This window comes from Macaca mulatta, chromosome 18 (assembly GCF_049350105.2).
Source record: "Macaca mulatta isolate MMU2019108-1 chromosome 18, T2T-MMU8v2.0, whole genome shotgun sequence".
In the NCBI taxonomy this organism is placed as follows: Eukaryota; Metazoa; Chordata; class Mammalia; order Primates; family Cercopithecidae; genus Macaca; species Macaca mulatta.
Window position 1 is genome coordinate 3,797,337 of NC_133423.1, and position 22,929 is coordinate 3,820,265.

A 22,929-nucleotide genomic window follows, 5' to 3' on the forward strand; every position below is an offset into this window, starting at 1 on the left:
CGTTGAGATTTCAGGTTGTGACGCTTGCCATGACGTATTTGTAAATGACATTTGGTGTATCTTAGATACTCAAGGAATTCATATTCTGGCTAGTTCTTTCAGGGTATTTGTAGACATTTTCTTTTCCTTTGTGGCAGTCCTCCCTCATCCTGAAATGTTGGTGTTCCAACCTATTTCTAATGCTAATCTCAACTGGAAGCACTTTTGCAAGCCCAGCTATCAAACCACACCAGATAGGTATGGTTCGGGTTGCCTCGTGAAGTGTGCTATTATGCTAAGCCCCCCTCACACATACAGCATCACCGGTTTTGAAAGCTTGAACTATTCTGCTTACTTCAAGGTACAGAAAAAAAAAAAAAGTACTTAAACTATACAGAAAAGATGAAATCGCTGGATAGTATGTATTGTAAAACAAGCTTCATGTCAGTGATACTGGTTTAAGTTGAAATAAAATGGTGAAAGCATTGATATCAATCATTGTGACTTTATCTCAAAAGGCTATTGAAACACATAGATGTTTTTCTCCCTTTATGGTGAGATTACAGCCTTTATTGTCTTAAATCTCTTATACTCTTCAATATTTTCAAAGAAAACATTCTAGTCTCAGAAATAGTCCATCTCTTTGCAAAACAGGGCTGCCCACTTTTCAAGGACCCAGAAAAATCAAAACACTTTCAAAAATTTAAAAAATAAAAATAATTTTCACGTAATTGCTTTAGGAATTTTGAAGTGTCAATTCTTTTCACTACTGAGTGTTGAATATAGAAGATTTTTTAATGAACAGGCTTACCCTTTGATGCCAAAGGCAAAAAAAAAAAAAAAATAACATTTGCACGTGTGATCATACAGCAACCTGTGAGGTGTCCCGGTGGAAAGCACACGGTGGGGATGTGCGTTTGTTCCACTCAACTGTTTTATCACAAAATGTCGTAAACACGGGAGATGAAAGCTGAACTCTCGACACCCAGCTACAAACCCACAATGGCCCTAAAAATCTGGGGTATTCATTGGTGTGGGCTGCCATGGAGGAATTTTTGGTTTTGTTTTTATTTTTATTTGTTGCTCTGTTTACAAATCAGGAGAGCCCCCGTTTTTATATGCTAGGAAGGTCCTTGCGATAGACCGAAGAGGTGTGAAAACGGGAGAGTGGAAGGCCCGAGCCCTGTCTCTCAGGACCACGGCAGCCTGCCCCGCACACAGTTCTGCTTCCCGTCCAGAGCAAGGTTTCCTGGCAGATTCCTGCCAGACTCTGAACGGAGCTCCCCATGACCCTATAAAAGGGGCTGTTTGTCCCCCTCCCACCCTCCTGAGCTCTTCCTCCCTCCCATTGAGGGCACGTGGCCACTGGTACCACATGTTGGAGCGGCCGCCCCTGAGCCCGGGAATGCCCTAACAACACCCACGCCGGTGTTGCTGGGAGCTGACATTCAAGAAAAGTGCATTAAAAATTCCTTGAGGAGGCATATTCTTTTGAGAGCCGTAAATGAAAAGTGCATTCACAGAGAACGTGCTCCTTTGTTGTAAGAGGAAAGAACAGGTTTCCCAGTTCCCCAGAATGTCAGGGTCACATGAGGAACGGGTGGGCGCTTAGGGTCAAGACTGGTGTGTGCTTGGCCCGGCAGCTTCTCTCCAAGTGACCTCCCCAGCATCCCTCCTGTGCCAGGGCTCATATCTGAGGCCACTTGAGTGTCACGAGGCAGAGCCTGGAAACATTGGCTTTGGAAACCGTTCCTTCCTTTTTCTGTGGAGGAAGTAAGATTTCACAAAACACCTAAGCTGGACACAGTGATGTGCCACTGGGACGGTTCCCAAAACAGAAAGCAGCCAGGACATCCGAGTCCCCCACTTCTCCGTGCTGTGTACTTTTAGGGAGCTTTTTGAAAGCTAGCTTCTGACTGATGATTTTGTCTATTTTTCTGTTTTACATTAAAACCTTCATTTATCAACCTGCTCTTCTCAGCATTCTTCTATTCAGCATTCAGTATGACTTCCATGCCTCTAATTGTGACTGTGTAGGAGAAGAACTGTTTGTCATCCAGTGCTGTGGGGTATAGTCAGCCCTGTACATTAATCAGAATGTTCTGCTGCCTGATTTTTTTTCCACTGCGTTTTAATTTCATTAAACATGTTTTAGTTCTACAGTAACCTAATTCCTCATTGTTAACATGAGATCCTAATTCTGTAGCTGTGTTCTGTAATCCCACAAGGCGTGTACCATTTGGAGACACATGAAGGATACAGTAGACAGCACGGAGGGCAGAAACACACAGGGCGTCCACCCTCCCCAGAGCACGATGTGCACCCAGAACCAAATTCAGTCTCATTCATCATGAGCATGTGTGGCAACTGATCCGGCCACCCAGTGCCTCCATTGGATAAGAGATTTGGCCAGAGATTCTTCTAGAGAAAATCCAAAAATGGAGGGTGCATTTGTTTCTGCACCCAAATACCTTTTGAGATTTCTTATAGGCATTCCTCTCGAAGTCTCATTACCCTGATCAGTTATTAATCGGAGGCTACCCTGGCCCGGTCGCCAGCTGCTCACTGTGTCCTTCTGTGGTCTCAGGAGCTGCAGTTGTGGCTGTTGTATGAATAGACGATAGTTAATTAGACGGGATATGTCTGTACTGGCAGTGACGTGGCAGCCTCCTCTGTATAAGCGATACATTTGTAAATCATGGTAATGTATCTGATGGTAATTGCTTGTGGTGGTTGTATCATGATTTCATTTTATTATGAGCTTTTTGCTTTATATATTTCTCTGCCTTTTTATGCATTCATTAAACAGTTTAACAGACCAAGGACAGTGTACTAATTGCATGTGAACTTTTTTAAGTTGTGTTTGGTTTGCCCTCCCTACATCAGTGTGCTGCGTTGCTGGCATTTCTGTGGCCTGGTGACACAGCTGGCAGGTAAGTCTGAGCACCCGAGCTCCTGTGCGGGAAGGTCGCAGTTGCTCACTCGTCTGCTTTTACTACACAAAGACATTGGACTCTCTTCTCCCCTGACAGTTCGGTGTGCTGGTCTTTCTGTGATGACTATTCTGATTCTGCCTGAAGTTTCTTGTTTCTCTCAAAGCATCCTCCCGCGAATGTTAGGGCAGGGTGGATGCTGAGCAGACCCCACTGGCCGGTGCTGTCACGGACACATCCCACTCCGCCAGAACTTCCTGAATGAACGTGCACACGGGTGCCAGTACCCACAGAGCCCCCTGGGAGCTCACACACAAGGGGGGGTCATGGGAACCTCGAGACACTGAAATGAGGGGATGGTGCTGGCGCTCTGAAGGATGATAATGTGTATGAGATGAAGGTGAAACTTGGGGTCCTTGAGAAATTAGAAACAAGAGTAAAGATAAGTGATTGGCTTGGATGTGGTCCCGCCTTTCATGTCCATCAGACCCTCATCTTAACCCAACTCCTCCCTTTAAACTCATTTGCATTTTAAAGCATTCATTTCTCTCATTATTGATTTTCCTTTGATAAAATGTCTGGACATTTGATAACAGGCAATTCTGATCGGTGAATTAGGAGCTTGGCTTGACATCAGAGGGAATAGATCATCCTTAGAAAAAAAACACACAGTAGCACTCAGGAAAATCACTTAGATATTGATTCAAATTTGAGAACTGTGGACATTTCCTATCAAACCCTGATTCAATGTTTTTGTAAAGTCTTTTCCTTCATGTCTATCAGCACATTCCTAATGCTCTGAAATCATCCTACTTCATAAAAAGGTAGTAAAAAAAGGAGAAACAGCTAAAGAACACCGAACTCTTTTGAGGGAGCCCCAGAAAAGCAGACTCTTAGCACACACAATTTCTCCTAAGAGGTTATTCTTGCCTTTCGTCTTCTCTGGCCCTTGCATTTGTCCCCCCTCTTCCTGGCTCTGGGAGTGGCAGGCAGCTGGGGCCACAGGTTGCATTTCCTGAAAACCATCAGTGGGACGCCTTATACCTACCCCCGTCACCTGCCTTCCCCATGGGTAGAAGGGGAGTCGGTGGAGGGGCTTCATAGCAGCCCACCAGAGCCACGAGAACATGTCTCACAGCGATGATCCCCTTCGTGAAGAAGAGCCATTGTAGGAGATGGAGGGAAAAGCAATAGAAAGTTCTTTGCGTGGTGGCCCCTGTGCAGAGCGTGCATTTGCTCACGCTCATGGACGCCAGCTGATGAGAGTCACTGCTTACCGGGACAGCCGAGTCTCATCAACACAGCAACTCCCACAAGCTTGTCCACGGAGACATCCTCTAAAGTAAATACTCAATTTACTTACTCTTTAATATCATAAATTAAAGTCACCAGAAATTCCTGCTAATATAGAAATAGCCTCTCTCATGCAGGGAGAATCCATTATGAGACATACAGCTAAGCACACACTCACCACAGATTTGCCTCTGAAAACCCCAGTGTGTTTACTTTCCATAATACTTCTAGAATGTGCTCACATTCTTCAGTGTCGGAACTACTCTACTCTCACGCATACTCAGCTGCTAACCTGGTTAAACGAATCCATTTCATCTGCAGCCAATACATCTCCTGAAACCTATGACACTGATTTCATCTCTTGACCACTGTAAGTCTCCTCTTTCTCTTCTTTTCTCTGTCTTCGTTTTGCTGTAGCGGATAATCAAATAGACACTTCTTGCAGGGCACTTACCTTGGTCCTATAATAGTCTTTCAGCTGCGGCCCTCAAAGTTCATTGATATAGCAGATACTCTCGTGTAACTGACAAAGAGAATACATTAAGTTAGAAGCAAATGCTACTTAGGAAGATTTGTAACCACAGAGCTCAGGTGAGTGCACAGCTCCTGCTCCCGCCGAGGAAGATTAACTTCCTACTTGTGTTAAATTCCTAACCTACACCAGCAGCAAGGAAGAATGTCAGCAAGAAAATCAACTTTAAGCAATTGGCTCAAGTGACTTTGAACACTTGCTTCTAAAATTATTTCCTTATGCTCTGCAGAAAATCTGAAAAGGTCGGTCTTCGGTTCACTGAACCTTCATAGAGCAGGAACAGTTTCAACTTGTAAATCCAATGCAGAAGCTAACACACTTGCTGTAAAAATACAACTCTACAAGGAAAGTGGAATGTAAACTTTATCCGTTCCACGGGAGACGTCAAAAAACCCTTTTAGTGCACTTTGCTCCGGCCTGGGAAATGCCTTCCGCCCTGGAGCCTAGAAATCTTTCACAGCTGGTGCCTCTGCCATATTGAGAACACTTGGTCCCGTTGTTTGATATAGGGCCTCAGCATAGACTTTGGAGGAGAGAATTCTTCCCTAAACTTTCCTTTTGCTCTCTATTTCCTGAGTCCTTCGGGGCGCATGCCTGCCCTCTGACCTCCCGTCACCTCTTGCTGGTCCGTCCATCATCCATCATCTGCACACGCCTTCTTTGCTCACTGTCGTCCTTCATCCTCCACCGCCTGCTCACTCCTCTTCACTCTGGGTTCTTGCCAAGCCAGCTCTAGAGGAGATTTGCTGGAGGACTTTGGGGCACTGCCGGCGGCGCCCACCCGGACTCATGCAGCTCGCTCTGTGTCCCCCGGCAGGTACCCTGGCTAAAGCCGGGCCGGAGCCCTCTGCCCTCTCATGCCCGCAGCCAGCCTGGGCTGTGCAACATGTACAAGGTAAGATGCCGGCGGGTCCCCACCCATCGGGGCCAGGGGTGACCTGCCCTTGCCTGAGCTCTCAGCCACTGTCCCTCGGGGCCAGGCAGTGTCACTGCCAGGGGTCCACCCCCAGCCTCGGGGGCATCTGTGAGGCCGTCAACGCGGAGGGGCAGGCCTCCCCCGCGAGAAAGCAGTTGCAGGAAAAGACATGGAGGACGTGCCTTTGAATCCTTGGAGGGACTCCTTCGCAAAGGGCATGGCTGTCAGCTCAGGACGATGGGCAGCCTTGGTGACAGGGTCTGCCTCACTTTGCCGAGACCTGAAGCGCGTGGAGGGGCCTGGGAGTGGCTCTGGTATTGAGGGCTGGCCTGGACCATGGCCACATGCAAACCTGTGCCTGAGTGTACTTTGAAAACTAGTGCCTAGCAGACATTTAGCACGCACTATACACACGGGTGGAATTGAGCTCTAAACGATGAGTGTCCTTGGGACGTCTGGTCCTTCTGGGCTCTGTCCTCACCTGGGCCCAGCTGAGCTCTGTGTAGGAAGTGGGCTATCAGTGTGGCCTGTCCTCATCTCCTTGTGTGGCTGCCACAGCTTCTCAAAGCACATAGGTGCCAGGAGTAATCACAAAGAAGAGGGCAGCCAGGAGGGGAAGGGGACAAGCCCAGAGCTGGCACTGACGTCACCATGAGCAGGGCTGCTGTTTGCACAGTAGGAGCGGTCACCACAAACCTGCGTCCACTGGGCCCCCTTCCAGATCCAAGCCACCACCGTCCGCACCTGGGCACCTGGCTTTTTAAGCGTGGGCGTATGCAAAAGATTGGAAACATGTGCTCAAGTACTTAAATAGCGAGAACATTTCACGAGTGTGCTCAATGGAGCACCCGGTGTGAGGGAGAGCTGGGGTACCCCTCTTCAGAGGCCTGCAAGGTGGGACCATTTACACTGAGCAAGGAGCACAGGAGCATGGGGGACAGGACGCCTGCGGGTGCCAAAACTTGGAGCCCCTGAAGGGGAAGCGTCCGCCAGGTGTGGCTGCATGTCAGACGTCATGCTAGTGTCTGGGTGTCCAGGGCTGCGCCGCCGCCGTCCAGGAGTGGGTTTATGAGGAATGAGGATGTGCCTGCTGGCCCCAGGATGGCCAGTCCAGGGCAGTGGCTGAAAGTGCAGCAGAGGAAGCCAGGGCTTGGGGGCAGAAGGGCCCTGGGGGAGCCAGGACCAGACAAGGGCCAGGTGAGAGCCCCACGATGGTCGTGGGACTCGGAGTGACTGGCGGCTGCGGCTGGGGAGAAGGATTTCTTCCTCAAGCCACAGGGGAGGAGGCGACCGTGCACCCTAGGGGGTCTCGATGGTTTGGACGCCCATCCTGAGAGTCTGTTTAACGTGAATCGTGCCCTAGTTGTGAAGCCGCGCTTGATTTTCGAGGGCTGTCTTGGTGATGGGAAACACCAGCACTACCCCCAGGCAGTTTCTGAGGGTCCCCTGTCCTTCTGGGAGAGGCCTCTTCCCTGGGATGCACTGGGGCTGTGGCCACCTGGGCTTCACTGAGACCAGGACAGGGCTGCAAGCACCTGCCCCTGCCTGGGAGGCACCGACCCAGCCCCGCCCTGGAGAGCAGTGCTGGTGAGAAGGAGGATTTTAACTCTGGGTAGGAATATCTGATGTGTGGGAGGGTTGAGCTAAGGGTGGCACGGCACCCAGTGTGTGACGCACTGGCAGGTAGCAGCTTGCCCCCTGCCCCGTTTCCTGCTCTGCGAGAGGCGTGCTGTCCTCAGTGGACCCTGGCCACAGAGAGATGCAGCCTCTGCCAGAAACCCCTTGTTGCCAAGCAGAGTGGAGAGGATCAGAGTCCTGGGCTTCTGTATCCAGATCATAGTAAGAAATTCAACAGAATGCTTCATTCCTCTTCTAAAAAAAACTCTTTAGCAGGGAAAAGCAGCCCTTCTGTTCTCCACAGCTTCATCCTGGACAGGTTTTGCATGTACCTTTAAAAACCTGGTCAAAGATAAGTAAATTCTCTGCATAATGCTTTGTCCATGTGCCAGACCGCGCCTCACTCCTGTGCACACAGGGCAAGGTCATTGAAAGTCCTGCAGGCTTCCACGACTCGGCTCCTTGCACTCCACGCTTGTGTACTTGTGGACACCCCATTCTGGTCCAGACAGGAAAAGCAGTAGGGGTGTGTGTGTGGTATTTACATGTCTATGGAGTGAAGGGAAAATGAAGATAAGCGTAAGTTGAAACTAGAGGCTGGGCAGGCTGTGTGGGCTCCCAGCGTTGCTCGTGACGGACAGAGAACCCTCCCAGGGCTGTGTGCTAGAGGCCTTAAGTTCTCCTCCAGCCGCCTGAGCAGGGGCCGGCGATGCCTGGCTCACAGAGGCCGTCTCTGCAGGAGGTGTACAGGCAGGCAGGCTGGTCTGAGAGCCCCAAGGGGTGCCCCTGCTCGAAGACAGTGGCAAGCCCATGCCACTTGCATACTGAGTGGAAGAATAAGCGAGGAGCTTCCCTCTCTCATCTCTGAGAAGGAGCTTCTGAGTTTGAATGTCTTCCTCTGGTACTTTGGGATGCTTTGTTACTGCAAGAAAGTGGCTGGAAGGCACCAGCCACAGAGGAAGGAATTGCAAGGCTGGAGGCACTAAATGGTTTTAAAATACAGAGGGATTTTTAAATACAGGGATTCCATGACAACGGACCCTTGAATCAGCTCCCAATGGAGACAGAAGCAGCTGGGTGGAAGGCTCAGGCTGAGAAGTGCCAGGAACCAGCAGAGTCAGAACCAAGCACTCCCTGCCCTGTGACTCAGAAACGCCCACAGCACTCATGCTCTCAGCTGACCAGAGGGTCTCTGCCTGGGTCCACCTCACCCTGTGTCCTCTCCCTCCCTGTCTCTCTGTCTGCTTCTCCCTCTCTCCCTCCCTCTTCCTCTCTCTCCCTCCCTCTTCCTCTCTCTCCCTTCCTCTTCCCTCTCCCTCTCTGTGCAAACACACCGGGAGGGTAAGGGAGACACCCCAGCTATGAATCAGGCAACGACGAGGCAAAGAATAACCTGCTCCCGTGCCGCGGTGCCCCCTCCAGAGTGGGACCCTGCTCCCAGCTCCCTGACTCCTGGGGACACCGGTGCTCTCAGGGCTGACTGGGCTGTTGCCTTTGAGGACTGGAAGGCGGGCAGCAGGAGCACAGGAGGGGAATAGTGTGACATCTGAGAACCCAAAAGCAAGCTGGAGAAGCCAGGATTCCGAGGCGAGAGGAGCAACACACACGACCGGTAATGGCCACGTGGGAAGTAGACCCACTGTTCTCTGCAGTTCCTCTGTCTGCACAGCCCCTGCCTCCCGCCTGCCTGTCCATCGGGCGCTGCAGGTCCCTGGAACCTGGTGCTGGGCCTGCGCTGGAAGCTGGAGTGAGGGCACCTGTGGTGCAGCTGGAAAGGTGGCCCTGGGCAGGGCGGCTCCTCTCGGCCCCACCAATGGTGCCAGCTCCTCCAAGCTCCAGGCTCAGCCTGGGGCCCAGGACACTGACCTGAGCAGGACGGGGCTGCTCTGGGCTTCCAGCAGCCGCCGTCTCCAAGTCCTCGGACGTCCTTTCTGCCTCATTCTCGCAGACCCTCGTGCTCCTGGCCTGCCTGGGAGGACACTGTCCACCCCTCAGCCTTGGCACCCACGGAGGCTTCTGGAAAGACCTGCCCTGCCCCCGAATCCACCATCACCCAGCACATTGGCGTTTAGGAGGCAAAACATTTTGTGCCATGGGAAGCACAGGATTAAGAACCAAAAATGCTTGGCTCAGGTCTCATGGCACCACGTCACAGCCCTGGACCTGGGGCAGGTGTCTGTCTTCTCTGAGCTTCCTTCCCTCTCCTGTAAAACAGCAACGGTGGCGAAAGCATCACCTGTCCTGCAGATGCTGTGGAACGTTGTGCTGATCGAGCGAGAAAAGCAATGCAAATGCCCCCTAGGAGCCTCGTCCTCTGAAAACACTGAGTCACCGTAACCCCGCCCCAGTGCTGCTGCACACTCGTTCAATTTTGGAAGCGGCCTGGTGACCCTCGGAGCTGCTGGGGAGAGCAGCACTGGCTCTAAAAACCCTGGTGGCCCCAGTCCCTCTGCCCCTCAAGGCTACAGCTTTGGGTCCTCCTTGTTTCTGTGCTGGGGCCTTAGTTTCCAAAACTGTAAAATGAAAGTCACAGTGGTTAACCCCACATCAATCCCTGCTCCCACCATTCTTAGAAGGAAATGGCAATCAAGCCTCAAAAGCTCCGTGGTCGGGGCAGCTGGACTAGAACTTCACCCTCTGGCCGTCAGCTCCAAGTCATCTGCGTCTGGGAAGCAGCCGTCTCGGAGCCCCCCTGTGGGAGAGAACTCTCTCTTGCCATGGGGAAGGGGAATTTTTTCCGTGGGTCTCTCGGGACGAGGAACAGAGACCCTGCTTCCCGGAGCTGTGGTCATCAAGGGTGTGCTCCTGCATGGAGACGCCGTGGCAAAATGGTACCCGGGGGCGAGCGGCCATCAAGGTGCTAACCAGAGAGGCCACAGCACAGCCACCCGGAGGAAAGCACACAGCCATTTTAAGGACTTCCTCGCCAATCTGACAGCAGCTCTCAGCTCTGACAGGTGCTGTGTGTCCACCTCCGTTGCCTCTCCCTCTTCAGCACACTCACCAGGATGAGGAAGCTGGAACCCGGCATCAAAACTCTTCCCCTCTGAGATTAAACCCAGATGAGAAAAATGCAGCCACTGAAAGGGTTTACTTAATGGCAGAAGCACAGGCTGCCGACCTTTGACTTTTGTGCCCTTCTGTGCCCAGAGCCAGAGCCCCGATGTGGGTCCCACGAGGTTTCGTGCCAAGAGGCCTCTGATGCCGACCCCCGTGTCACCAGGGGACAGAGGCAAAGGTGCCCAAAGGAGGCCACAGGAACCTCACCTCCCCATGAAACATGGGAGAGAAAACACGACCAGATACGCCCTGACCACATCTACAAAAGCAGTATCCGAATCTCTGTGTCCAGCCTCACAGTTCGCTAAGAGGAGAAACACTGATTTTCCTGTCATGGGGCAAGTCAACAGCCCCCCAAGGAGAGCACCAGGAGGGGAACCACACACAGGTCGCGGTCGCCAGTGGCCACCGCCCTGCAGCGCTCTCGATCCCAGTATCTGCAAGGAGCTATATCGCCTGGACAGCCTCAGGTTACCTGAAATCTGCATCAGAACTAAAGGCATGTCTGTGGATTTTTTCAGACTTAGAGAAAAGCCCGCTATTCTGGATGGTACACAGCTTTCTATAAAGAAAATAAATGCCCGCGACTTTCATTAACTCGTGCGAGCCAATGATTCAGGAATAAATATAATCTTCAACCCAGCAAAGGGCAGAAACACAGGCAAAACCGCATCTGTCGTTCAGACAGAAAAGAATTCTCGGCCGGGCGCGGTGGCTCAAGCCTGTAATCCCAGCACTTTGGGAGGCCGAGGCGGGTGGATCACGAGGTCAGGAGATCGAGACCATCCTGGCTAACATGGTGAAACCCCGTCTCTACTAAAAATACAAAAAACTAGCCGGGCGTGGTGGCGGGCGCCTGTAGTCCCAGCTACTCGGAGGCTGAGGCGGGAGAATGGCGTGAACCCGGGAGGCGGAGCTTGCAGTGAGCCGAGATCGCGCCCCTGCACTCCAGCCTGGGCGACACAGCGAGACTCCGTCTCAAAAAAAAAAAAAAAAAAAAAAAAAAAAAAAAAAAAAAAAGAATTCTCTCCAGACTGCAAAATCCAAAATGCCCTGACCTTGCTGGAAAAAAAAAAAAAAAAAATTGATTATACTCTCCTGACACATGGTGGGAGCTGTTTGACCAGAAATGGGCATGCTTTTTTTCAGAGGAAGCTATTATTTAATTAGTATTGTAACTAGTGTTTAACTAGTATTGAAGGAGAACCACAGTGTTCTGTGATTTCCTGGAATTGCCAGAGCGCTGTGATGTCAGGGGGATGGGGAGTAAGAGTAAGGGAGACACACGGCCCACCATTCACGGTCGGATGTGTCATCTCATCTCCAGCCTTGCAGGCTTTGACACGTGTGTTCTGTCCAATAATACTGATTTCATTGGTGCCTGTTTTAGCTGCTGGGCCAGTTGCCATGGGAAACAGATGCCATGACCCTAAGCTTCAGATAATTTGCAGGGGGTCTGCTGTTCACCACTCCCACCGGTTTTTAGGTAGAAAATACACATGCATTGAAACAGAAGATCCCTGCAGAGAAAGGAGGCCGCCACGTAGGTGCCTGTCTCCTTTGAGCATCTTTAAGGAGGGTCATTTCATCACTTAAACAAGGTTTCTGGGGATGTAAAGGATCTGTGTGAGCCATGAAAGAAGTGTGATGCAGGGGAAATGGCAGAAAATGTGCATCTAGTTCATCTAGAACTACATTTTACGACTCCTAATTCAAAAAAATACACCAAAGAAGCATATTATCACTTTCACCAGAAAAAAATTGTATCAAATATTCCTCTGTGTTCTTTCTTACCACGGCGGCTCAGAACAGCAGTGACACCACTGTCTTCCGTGGTTCCGAACGGGCCACACAGATTCGTCCCTGAGCCCTCTGGCTCTGAGCTTTTCCAGATTAACGTCAGAGCTGTCTGGTATCTGCATTTCCTGAGAGTGCCACATGAATCAAATATTACCCTGGGAGGAAAAAAGAGGATAAAGCAAATTCATCCGCTCTTCACTCTTAGGACCACTGGTGAAACCATCGAAATGAACAGCATAGGTCCCAAATGTCGCTCTGTGGATGTGTGCGAAAATCCACCACGTTCAACCCGGGAATTAAAGGAACAAGTACCAGGAGATACGCTGGCTGGTTGGTTTTCAGTCACATAGACAAAACAGGGTGGTCCAGACAATGCATTCTGTCAGTCCTGAGGCATCACTTTCCACTGAAGGAGGGACGGACAGGCCCTTTGTTTTAATTACATAGAAATGCACCTTTTTTTTTTTTTTTTTTTTTTTTCTGAGACGGAGTCTCGCTCTGTCGCCCAGGCTGGAGTGCAGTGGCGCGATTTTGGCTCACTGCAAGCTCCACCTCCCGGGTTCACGCCAAGAAATGCACCTTTCAAAATGACAGAGAAAATTGGAAAATCTCATCTCATTAACTACACTTGCATTTATTGTATCCATCAGTGTTTACCAAAATAACTGGGAACTAATTTTCTAGTAAACAGCGCAATTGAAGCTTCCCTCATTCCCTAGACACTAACTGGCATATGTCATTGACTTTGTCCACAGATACTAGTTTATTTTTCTCATTTATGAGCACATTGTTATTTCTACCCAATAGCTTCATAACTTACTATAAGGTTAAGTCTACAAATTCTTGTGATAAACAAAATACAATTTAAAAATCCATTCTTCTCGGCCAGGCGTGGTGGCTCAAGCCTGTAATCCCAGCACTTTGGGAGGCCAAGATGGGCGGATCACGAGGTCAGGAGATCGAGACCATCCTGGCTAACACGGTGAAATCCTGTCTCTACTAAAAAAATACAAAAAACAAGCCGGGCGAGGTGGCAGGCGCCTGTAGTCCAAGCTACTCCAGAGGCTGAGGCAGGAGAATGGCGTGAACCCGGGAGGCGGAGCTTGCAGTGAGCGGAGATCGCGCCACTGCACTCCAGCCTGGGCGACAGAGAGAGACTCCATCTCAAAAAAAAAAAAAAAAAAAAAATCCATTCTTCTCCCTTCCCTTTTCCCTTTCTCCTATGACTACCCAGTGAATTTCCTCATAGGCCACTGAGTTTCGGGTGGGTAACGTGAGCCTCTCATCCCACATTCACTCCACAAGAGTCTCACTTGGCATGGAGTCTAAAGATCAAGCCCTAGACAGCTAGCAGACTCGGCGAGCGGGTCCCTGAACCTCTTTGCATCTCAATATTCAAATCTGTAAAATGAGTGGTGATGTGGGAACAGTGCTGCATGATGTTTTGGTTTACGATGCTCACACCTCATGTTTTAAAACCAAGACTCATTGCTTTCTCTGTTCTGGTTTTGCATTGAATCCTTTTGGGGACACAGGGAAAAAATGTACATTCCTAGAACTTGGACCAATTACTTAAGACAATGCCCATAAGGAAATCCCTACTGCATTTAGCCACTGGATGGTAGATGCTGCTCTCTGGGCATATTGAGATGCATCAACAGAGACATTTTTCTAACGTGTCATTCTGCGATGACATCACGGACCACACGACAAAGGGAAGACCAGGCATTTGCTGAGGCTCCACACCCAAGTGCTGACGGATGCATCTCTGTAGCAAAGGCCCTAATGGGAGGTGCAGGTGGAGAAAGCCAGGTGCACGAGACCCCGCCGTGATTGCCTCCATGAGAACGCACCATTCCAGGTTTACAAGAGGGCAGAGGTTTCCAGGTGGCAACTCCACATGGGGCGAACTCCCTGTGCTCCATCCCATCAGGTGGGAAGATGGGGCAGATGTTATCAGCACTCAGTTATTTGATCCACTTCCCAAAAACTGGCACACAATAGCAATGGGGAAACATGTACTATCTGTTAATACATGTGGTCTGAAAGAAGGCAGATCATCTCTAATGATAGAAGATGTTCTGACACATGACTGTCAGTAAGAACACTATTGTAAGGGGAGGGTGAGATGAGCAGGAACTCTTTCTCATGGGCATTTTTTTTTTTTTTTGAGATGAAGTCTCACTTTATCACCCAGGATGGAGTGCAGTGGCGCAATCTCGGCTCACTGCAACCTCCACCTCCCAGGTCAGGTGATTCTCCTACCTCAGCCTCCTGAGTAGCTGGGATCACAGGTGTGAGCCACCACGCCTGGCCTCTTATGGGCATTTTCTTAATTAATCATCCAAGTTCTAGGAATGCACACTTCTCCTTGTGTCTCCAAAATGATTCCATGTGAAATAGGAGTAAGGACCTGCAGTACCTCGCCCGTCTGTTAAAACTGCAGAGTGGGTCCCCAACAGGCTCATTAGCTGCTGTGGACTGCGGGGAGCTGCTGGAGGCTGTCAGGCTACACTGGGCCAGTCTTCTGGGTAGGTGTATCTACACCTGTGTATCTAGTGATTTACTCTCATCCAGAAGAGAAACGCGGGCACACTCCAGCCTGGGATGGCAGGGGAGGAACCCAGGCCCCACGGGGCCCCGCAGGGTCCCACCTGGAGAATCAGTGAGCTTCAGGGTCCGGGCCAGTGAGCAGGGACCCGGTGAGCGGGGACCGCGTGGGCGGGGGCCCGGGCAGGTTCAGAGCCATAAACTCACTAGGCCTTCACGTGTTGACCTTGTGATCATTGATTCAGGGAAACAATTAAATTCCTCTCTCGGACAATGAAAGAAGAGCTTGAACTCTTTTTTTCCCAACCACAAAACTCCAGGCACCAGTGAATATTAATCTTTTTTTCAAATTAATTGTAAACATTTCTTCTGAGAGGGACTGACTCCATCCACGTATCTCCTTTAGTAAAATCCGAATGGAAATGATGCCGCCAAGAAAGGCTTTGGCCCTGCAGCCGCTGATCTTCAGATGCATCGGGAGGCAACTCATCTGTTACTCCTCCCCGTTAAGAACGCCCAGCTCCCCAGACCTTAAAACAAATTGGAAAGCAGGGCGGGGGGTGGTGGAAACAAAACAGAACAAACAAACTCTTCCTGATTTCTGGAGAGAAACGGGCCCCAGCAGCAGCCTGGGTGCCGTGCTCAGGAGCTCCGCCTGCTGGTGATGAGGAAAACAATTCTTCAAAAATCATACAATCAGGCTCATGGAAAAAGGAATTTCTTTTACAAATAAAGGGCCACCCATGGTCTTCCTCCCATGATTTTAAAAACTTTTCAGGAAGGTGTTATATTTACCAACCGGAAGTTTGTCATTTTGTTGTTGCTGTATCAACCGTGATGAAAACCTCTACTGATAAGAGGCTTTTGACACCGTTGAGGAAACCAAGAAAACTCAGGTGCAGAAAACGGTGTGTCTAGTATGATCACTTTGAACGGCATTTGCATATTTTGTCTGTGTTTTGCACAAAGCCAGATCTAACAATGTGCTCATCAAAGTGTAAACCAGGGTCATCGCTAAGTGGTAGAATTTTTCCACAGACTTTCTTAACTTTCTTATTTCATGTGATATCTTTATATGAGCATGTATTATTTTTCTAAACAATAGAAAATATTCCTTTTTTAAAATCAGGTCATTTTTTAATTATTCACTTGTCCCAAGTATTCAGCTCCAAATAAGCCAAACATTTTGCAGAAATGTCCTGGCCTCATCTCTAGCTGCCAAAACACAGATTGCAGGATGCCCCCCCAGCATCTGAGTCCATTTCTTATTTTATGGTGCAACTGACCACCTAGCTCTTCCTCTGCTTTTAATCACCTACAAAGAAAGTGCAGTACTTGAAACAGGTTGGGGATGGCCATGGAGACACAAATCTCAATGAATAACCAACATGTTCACAGTTTTGGCTTTTTTTAAACCTTAGTGTGTACAACTAAAAGTATATCAGGGAATTACTAAATGTGTGTCCTAAAAACTAAGCAGGCCGTGTGCAGTGGCTCACACCTGTAATCCCAGCACTTTGGGAGGCCAAGGTGGGCAGATCGCTTGAGGCCAGGAGTTCAAGACCAGCCTGGGCAACATGATGAAACCTGCCTCTACTGAAAATACAAAAATTAGCCAGTCATGCTGGTACGTGCCTGTAATCCCAGCTACTTGGGAGGCTGAGGTATGAGAATCACTTGAACCCAGGAGGTGGAGGTTGCAGTGAACCAAGATCAGGCTACTGTACTTCACTTCAGCCTGGAAGACAGAGTGAGACTGTCTCAAAAAAAGATAAAAGAAAAAAAAAAAAGAAAAAAAAACCCTAAACCTAACAGCAGGAATCCTTTCTCTCCTAGAGAGCCGAAGTTCAGCATTCAGTTCACTTTCAAGATGACCTTATACAGCACAAGTGTTCCTGGGGCCGCGGCTCAGAACTTCCGATGGGACTGACGGGGGAAGCTGGGTTGCGAGGCTGGCTCAGGCCCTCAGCGGTCTCCTCTGGGAAGGCTTGAGTGTGGGCCACCCCCTTCAGAGTCCCCCGTGGCTGGTCTGGGAAGTGACTCGAGTTCACCTTCACCCTCTAAGCGTTCCACCCAGCTTGCGTCTTCCCCTTACCTCCTCCTGTTGTTTCTTTAAGGCCTAGCATCTTCTCCCAGCTCCTCCCACCTAGGAACAGGTAACCTGTTTACCATAAGGTGTGACAGAATAAGTGCCCGTTCCTCATAAATTGCAAAATAAACCTCCCAAAATACTGCTTTTAAAATCCACTGACACCTTGCATTTATCACATTTCCTGCCCCTCTGGAAGCCGTGAAGGTGGTGGTGCATTCCTACAATTGAACTGATCAGGGTTTGTGGTGAGCAAGGGGCTGTGGGGTCAGTGAGGAAGGGGCCGAGGGGCTCCATGAAAGGACCACAGACCCAGATCGAGGATCCTGAAGGATGGGGCTGCTTCTGACCTTGCCTGCTGGCCCGTGTGACTGAAGCTGTATTGCATGGACCTGCAGTCAGCTACTCACTGGAAAGTGGGGCAGACACGGGGCCCCACTTCTCAGCCAAGCCATCCTAATACTGTGTGTACGTCTCATCTCGTAAATGTAAATGCACCTCGACCTTCACAAGGACGTCAGGGTCCCAGTGCTGTGTGCTGCTATTCCTTCGAAGAAGAAGGGAACCTCGGCCAGGCAGCTTTACCGCAGGCTGTTGGGGAAAGAAGCGTGGGGCGTTCGGGCGTCTCTTCTGTGTGTCACCCGAGGGCATGGGAATGTCATGGCCAAGTCAGATCAGCGTCGCTCGGGGGAGCCTGGGTTGCTTAAAAGGTGACTCAGAACTACAGCCAAAATGTGGACACAGCCCAGAAGTTCCCAGGAGGGTGAATGGATGAGCAGAAAGCAGTCCGTGCATACGGTGCAGTGGATGTCATTCAGCCTAACAGTGGAAGGGAGTTCTGACGGGCTGCAGCACAGGGAGCCTGGAGGGCCCTGTGGTAAGTGTACTAAGCCATCCCCAGAGGACAGACGTTGCGTGGCTCCATGCATAGGAGGCCCCTAGGGTGGCCCAGTTCATAGAGACAAAGTGACCTGAATGCTGGGCCAGGGATGGAGAGTGAGTGTTTCATGGGAACTAGGTTTCAGTTCGGGAAGCTGGAGAGGGTCTAAAGAGGGATGGCGGTGACACATTATACAACAGTGCGAATGTGATGTATGCCACTGAATTGCACACTTAAAAATTGTTAGAATGGTAAGTTTTATGTTATGTGTGTTTCACCCCAGTAAAAAATTTACTTTTTAAAAAGTGGCTCAGATGCAGCACCCGTCCACGCGGACCATGCAGTCCCCTGCCCGAGGTCGTCGCCACCCTGAGGCGTGTCCCTGGGCTTTTCCTCCTGTGCTCAGCACAGAAGCTCTTTAGGAACATCAACCAAAACCCAGGTCTGGAGTCTCAGGAGACAACCAATGTGGAAGCTCAGCAGAGACCGATCTCGCAGGCTTTGCACTTTCCCAAGGTGGTTTCTTAGTAAAATTCTAGAACAGAACACTCGGAGAGCCTCTGTTTCAGTCCCATCATTTCACCCGTGAGGAACCAGAGCCCCAGGGCCCCAGGGACTTGCTTGCTCAAGGCCGCACAGGTGGTGTCAGGCCCGGGCTGGAGCCTCCCAGCTCCCTGCGGCAAAGCTGTTTCACAAGACTGCCATGGAGGGCTTTCGTTCCTCCGCCACCTTCTGTCTGCTGAGCTCCACTGTGTGAGTCAGATGCCAGAAGCTTTGGGGATCCCACAGAAGTTTTTCTTTTTTCCTCTGAAAGATTAAAATCTAGCTGAAGAGGGAAGATGCTTGCAGAAAGCTAAAAAGGACAATCCAATGCCAGATGAGGGTTGCAGCCAAAAGAGGCTATATTTTCCCAAAACAGAGACATTTGGAAGGGGAGGACACTCTAGGCAAAGGTCAGGGAGCCCGCAGGAGCCCCAAGGCAGAAGGAGATGCCAACGCTCTCAGGGGAGACCCGAGACTGCCAATCCGAAAATTCGCACAGTGAAACAATGCGCGCATGAATTCCACTTCTGGCTCTACAATGACAGGTCACGTTAAATGACCTTATTCTAGTTCACAAAATAATGAACAAAATGGGCTTGCTTTGGGAGTACAGTTCTATGAGTTGTGATGCACGTATGGATTTGTATAGCTACCGTCATAATAAGGACACACAACCCCAAAGCCTCCCACCTCCCCTTCCCTCGTGGTCCACACTGCACCTTCCCCCCATTCCCTACCCCCCAGCTCTGACCTCCCCCAATATAGGTCAGCCTTTTCCAGCATGTCATAGAAATAAGATCACACTGTGTAAAACCTTTTAGAATGGCGGCTTTTACTCAGCAAGATTCCTTGGAGCTGCCTCTAGGCTGTTGCCTGTATCTAGAGTTTGTATTTTTATTGCCAAATAGTATTTCATGCCTGGATACAACACGGTGTGTTTAACCCTTCAGCCTCTCAAGAGCATTCGGGTTGTTGACAGTTTTTAGTGAAATCTAGTGAGTTTAGCTGCTGTGAACATTCATGTACAGGTTATTGTGTAAATATATGTTTTTATAAAAATTTAAATTACTTTTCCCTCAAAAGATGGGTGGCCAATATATTCGTTATAAAAACCATTTACAAAAACATGTAATTTATCCTTTAGTATTTAAAGCAGGAAATGGAATTACAGGGTCACATGGAAAGTTTAGGGTTAACTTTCTAAGACACTGCCAAATTGTTTCCAGGAGTGACAGTTCGTGTTCCCAAGGTAATCCATGAGGGCTCAGGTGGCTCCACATCCTAACCAGCACTTGGGAATGTCGGCGGTTTTTATTTCAGCCATTCTAACGGTGTGGTATCACCTCACGGTTTTGATTTGTGTTTTCCTGATGCTGATGATGATGTCCAACATCTTTTCATCTGCTTATTCACCCTCCCTACGTCCTCTTTGCTGAAGTGTTTATTCAAGTGTTTGGTCCATTTTTAAACCAAATTGTTTGTTTTCTTCTGGTTGAGTCTTGAGAGTCCTTTACAGATTCTGCTTTCAAGTCCTTTGTTAGATAATGTAATTTGCAAATATTTTCTCTCTGTATGTAGCTTGTCTTTTTATTCTCTTGACGGTGTCTTTTGTAAAACAAAAGTTTTTAAATTTGGATGAGGTCCAATTTGTCCATTTTTCCTTTCATAGATGATGTTTTGGTGTCAGGTCTAAGAACTTGTTGTCTATACTGGTCAGGAAGATTTTTCTCCTATGGCTACTTCTAAAATTTTATAGTTTTACATCATGAATAACAATCTATGATCTATTTTGAGTTCAATCTTATGTAAGGTGTGGATTGGGGTTAAAATGTTTTTTTGTGGTTGTTGTTTTTTTTTTTTTTTTTTTTAAACATATGGATGTTGAATTGTTTCAATGCTGTTTTGTTTGTTGAGAAGACAGTTTTTTCCATTGAATGATCTTTGCCAGGAATTGGCTGGTCAGATTTGAGTGAGTCTATTTCTGAGCTCCATTTTGTCCGTTATTCTACGTGCCTGTCCTTCTTCTAACACTACAGGTCCTCAGTTACCATAGCTGCATAGTCAATCTTAGAACCAGGTAATGAGTTTCTCTCACTTTATGTGTCCTTTTCACAATTGTTTGGCTATTTTTGCTCCCTTGGATTTCCATACAGTTTTAGAATCCACCTGTCTCTAAACAAAACCTTGCTGGAATTTGAATTGGAATTGCATTAAACCTGTAGATCAATTTGGGGAAAGAATCATAGTTTTACTATGTTAAGTCTTCTAATCCATGAACAGAGTATGTCTCTGTTTATTTAAGTTCTCTTTGATTTCTTCCACCAGCTTTTTCTAGTGTTAGCATTAAAGTTCTGTACCTTTTTGCTAAATGTATACCTAATATTTTGTTTCCTTGATGCTATTCTATATAATAATTTTTAATGTTGTTTTTTAATTGTTCATTACTTGGCTATAGACATATAATTGACTAAATGTCCTATCAGTAATAGGTCATTACATCTATGGTATAACAACACAAATATAAGACTGCTTCAAATTATCTGTGCAACTAATGATCTATGGCTAAAAGCCCAAGTCAGAATCCTAGTTCAGTCACTCTTCAATGCATCTATAACCGAAAAATGTGTATGATCTCATGATAACAATTCCATTCACTGAAGACCAGTGTCAGTTCTGTATTAAAAGTGAACTAAACAGCCTACACGTTAATTCAGCAAACAGTTGATGCTCACTGCATTCTTAGTTCTGTGTGAGGACCACCAATAAACCAACTGCCTTTTTCATAGACTTTTCTGACCGTGATGATAGCTCCAAGAGCTCAAATAAAACCTACCAACACCATGTGTACCTCAAAAGATTTAAACTACCTTTTCCTCACCAGTGTAGTGACCAATATATTCATTATAACAGTCACTTACCAAAGTATATCATTTTTCTTTTATCATTTAAAGCTGGTATTCCTAATTCACATGTGAGGCATTATCTATGTGATTCTCCATTGAATCTCTGACAACATGGCAAGTTGTAAAATCCTCTGAGATCTGCATAGCGTGACTGAGCATTCACTTCTTTAAAATCCTGACCTAAGCCTAAGTTTTTTCTTTAGAAACTTAAAAAGTTTAAGGCATTTTTCTAGTTTAATCACAGGATGAGTGATTTAAAGGTCAACGATGTTTCTGTGACTCAAAATCCAAAGTTCAGCATCTAGAGAAATGGAGAAGTGGAGAAGAGGAGAAGTGGAGAAACGAAGAAGTGGAGAAATGAAGAAATGGAGAAGTAGAGAAGTGGAGAAGTGGAGAAACGAAGAAGTGGAGAAGTGGAGAAATGGAGAAATGGAGAAGTGGAGAAATGAAGAAGTGGAGAAGTAGAGAAGTGGAGAAATGGAGAAGTGGAGAAGTGAAGAAGTGGAGAAATGAAGAAGTGGAGAAGTGAAGAAGTGGAGAAGTGAAGAAGTGGAGAAACGAAGAAGTGGAGAAGTAGAGAAGTGGAGAAGTGGAGAAGTGAAGAAGTGGAGAAGTGAAGAAGTGGAGAAACGAAGAAGTGGAGAAGTAGAGAAGTGGAGAAGTGGAGAAACGAAGAAGTGAAGAAGTAGAGAAGTGGAGAAATGGAGAAGTGGAGAAGCGGAGAAGTGAAGAAGTGGAGAAATGGAGAAGTGGAGAAACGAAGAAGTGGAGAAGTAGAGAAGTGGAGAAATGGAGAAGTGGAGAAGTGGAGAAGCGGAGAAGTGAAGAAGTGGAGAAGTGGAGAAACGAAGAAGTGGAGAAGTAGAGAAGTGAAGAAATGAAGAAGAAGTGGAGAAGTGGAGAAGCGGAGAAGCGGAGAAGTGAAGAAGTGGAGAAGTGGAGAAACGAAGAAGTGGAGAAGTAGAGAAGTGAAGAAATGAAGAAGAAGTGGAGAAGCGGAGAAGCGGAGAAGTGAAGAAGTGGAGAAGTGGAGAAGTGGAGAAACGAAGAAGTGGAGAAGTGGAGAAGTAGAGAAGTGGAGAAATGGAGAAGTGGAGAAACGAAGAAGTGGAGAAGTAGAGAAGTGGAGAAATGGAGAAGTGGAGAAGTGGAGAAGCGGAGAAGTGAAGAAGTGGAGAAGTGGAGAAATGGAGAAGTGGAGAAGTGAAGAAGTGGAGAAGTGGAGAAACGAAGAAGTGGAGAAGTGGAGAAGTGAAGAAGTGGAGAAGTGGAGAAATGAAGAAATGAAGAAGTGGAGAAGTGGAGAAGTGAAGAAGTAGAGAAGTGGAGAAGTGGAGAAAAGAAGTGGAGAAGCGGAGAAGTGAAGAAGTGGAGAAATGAAGAAATGAAGAAGTGGAGAAGTGGAGAAGCGGAGAAGTGGAGAAATGAAGAAGTGGAGAAGTGGAGAAGCGGAGAAGTGGAGAAGTGGAGAAATGAAGAAGTGGAGAAGCGGAGAAGTGGAGAAGTGGAGAAACGAAGAAGTAGAGAAGTGGAGAAACGAAGAAGTGGAGAAGCGGAGAAGCGGAGAAGTGGAGAAATGAAGAAGTGGAGAAGTGGAGAAGTGGAGAAATGAAGAAGTGGAGAAGTGGAGAAATGAAGAAATGAAGAAGTGGAGAAGTGGAGAAGCGGAGAAGTGAAGAAGTAGAGAAGTGGAGAAATGAAGAAGTGAAGAAGTGGAGAAGTGGAGAAACGAAGAAGTGGAGAAGCAGAGAAGCGGAGAAGTGGAGAAGTGGAGAAGTAGAGAAGTGAAGAAGTGGAGAAGTGGAGAAATGAAGAAGTGAAGAAGTGAAGAAGT

At 48.1% G+C, this 22,929-nt stretch overlaps 1 protein-coding gene across 2 annotated transcripts in view; it reads left to right on the forward strand.

Annotated features, from left to right (window-relative positions):
* Positions 1 to 22,929, forward strand: part of MBP (myelin basic protein) — a 154,022-nt gene that overhangs the window by 115,960 nt on the left and 15,133 nt on the right. Inside the window, exon 5 of one of the 2 annotated variants that reach the window (XM_015122215.3) lies at positions 5,555 to 5,632. The exons of the other annotated variant lie outside the window; for it this stretch is intronic. Coding sequence (XP_014977701.1) covers positions 5,555 to 5,632 — 78 coding nt within the window. The remainder of the gene's footprint in view (positions 1 to 5,554; positions 5,633 to 22,929) is intronic. 2 annotated transcript variants of the gene reach the window in all.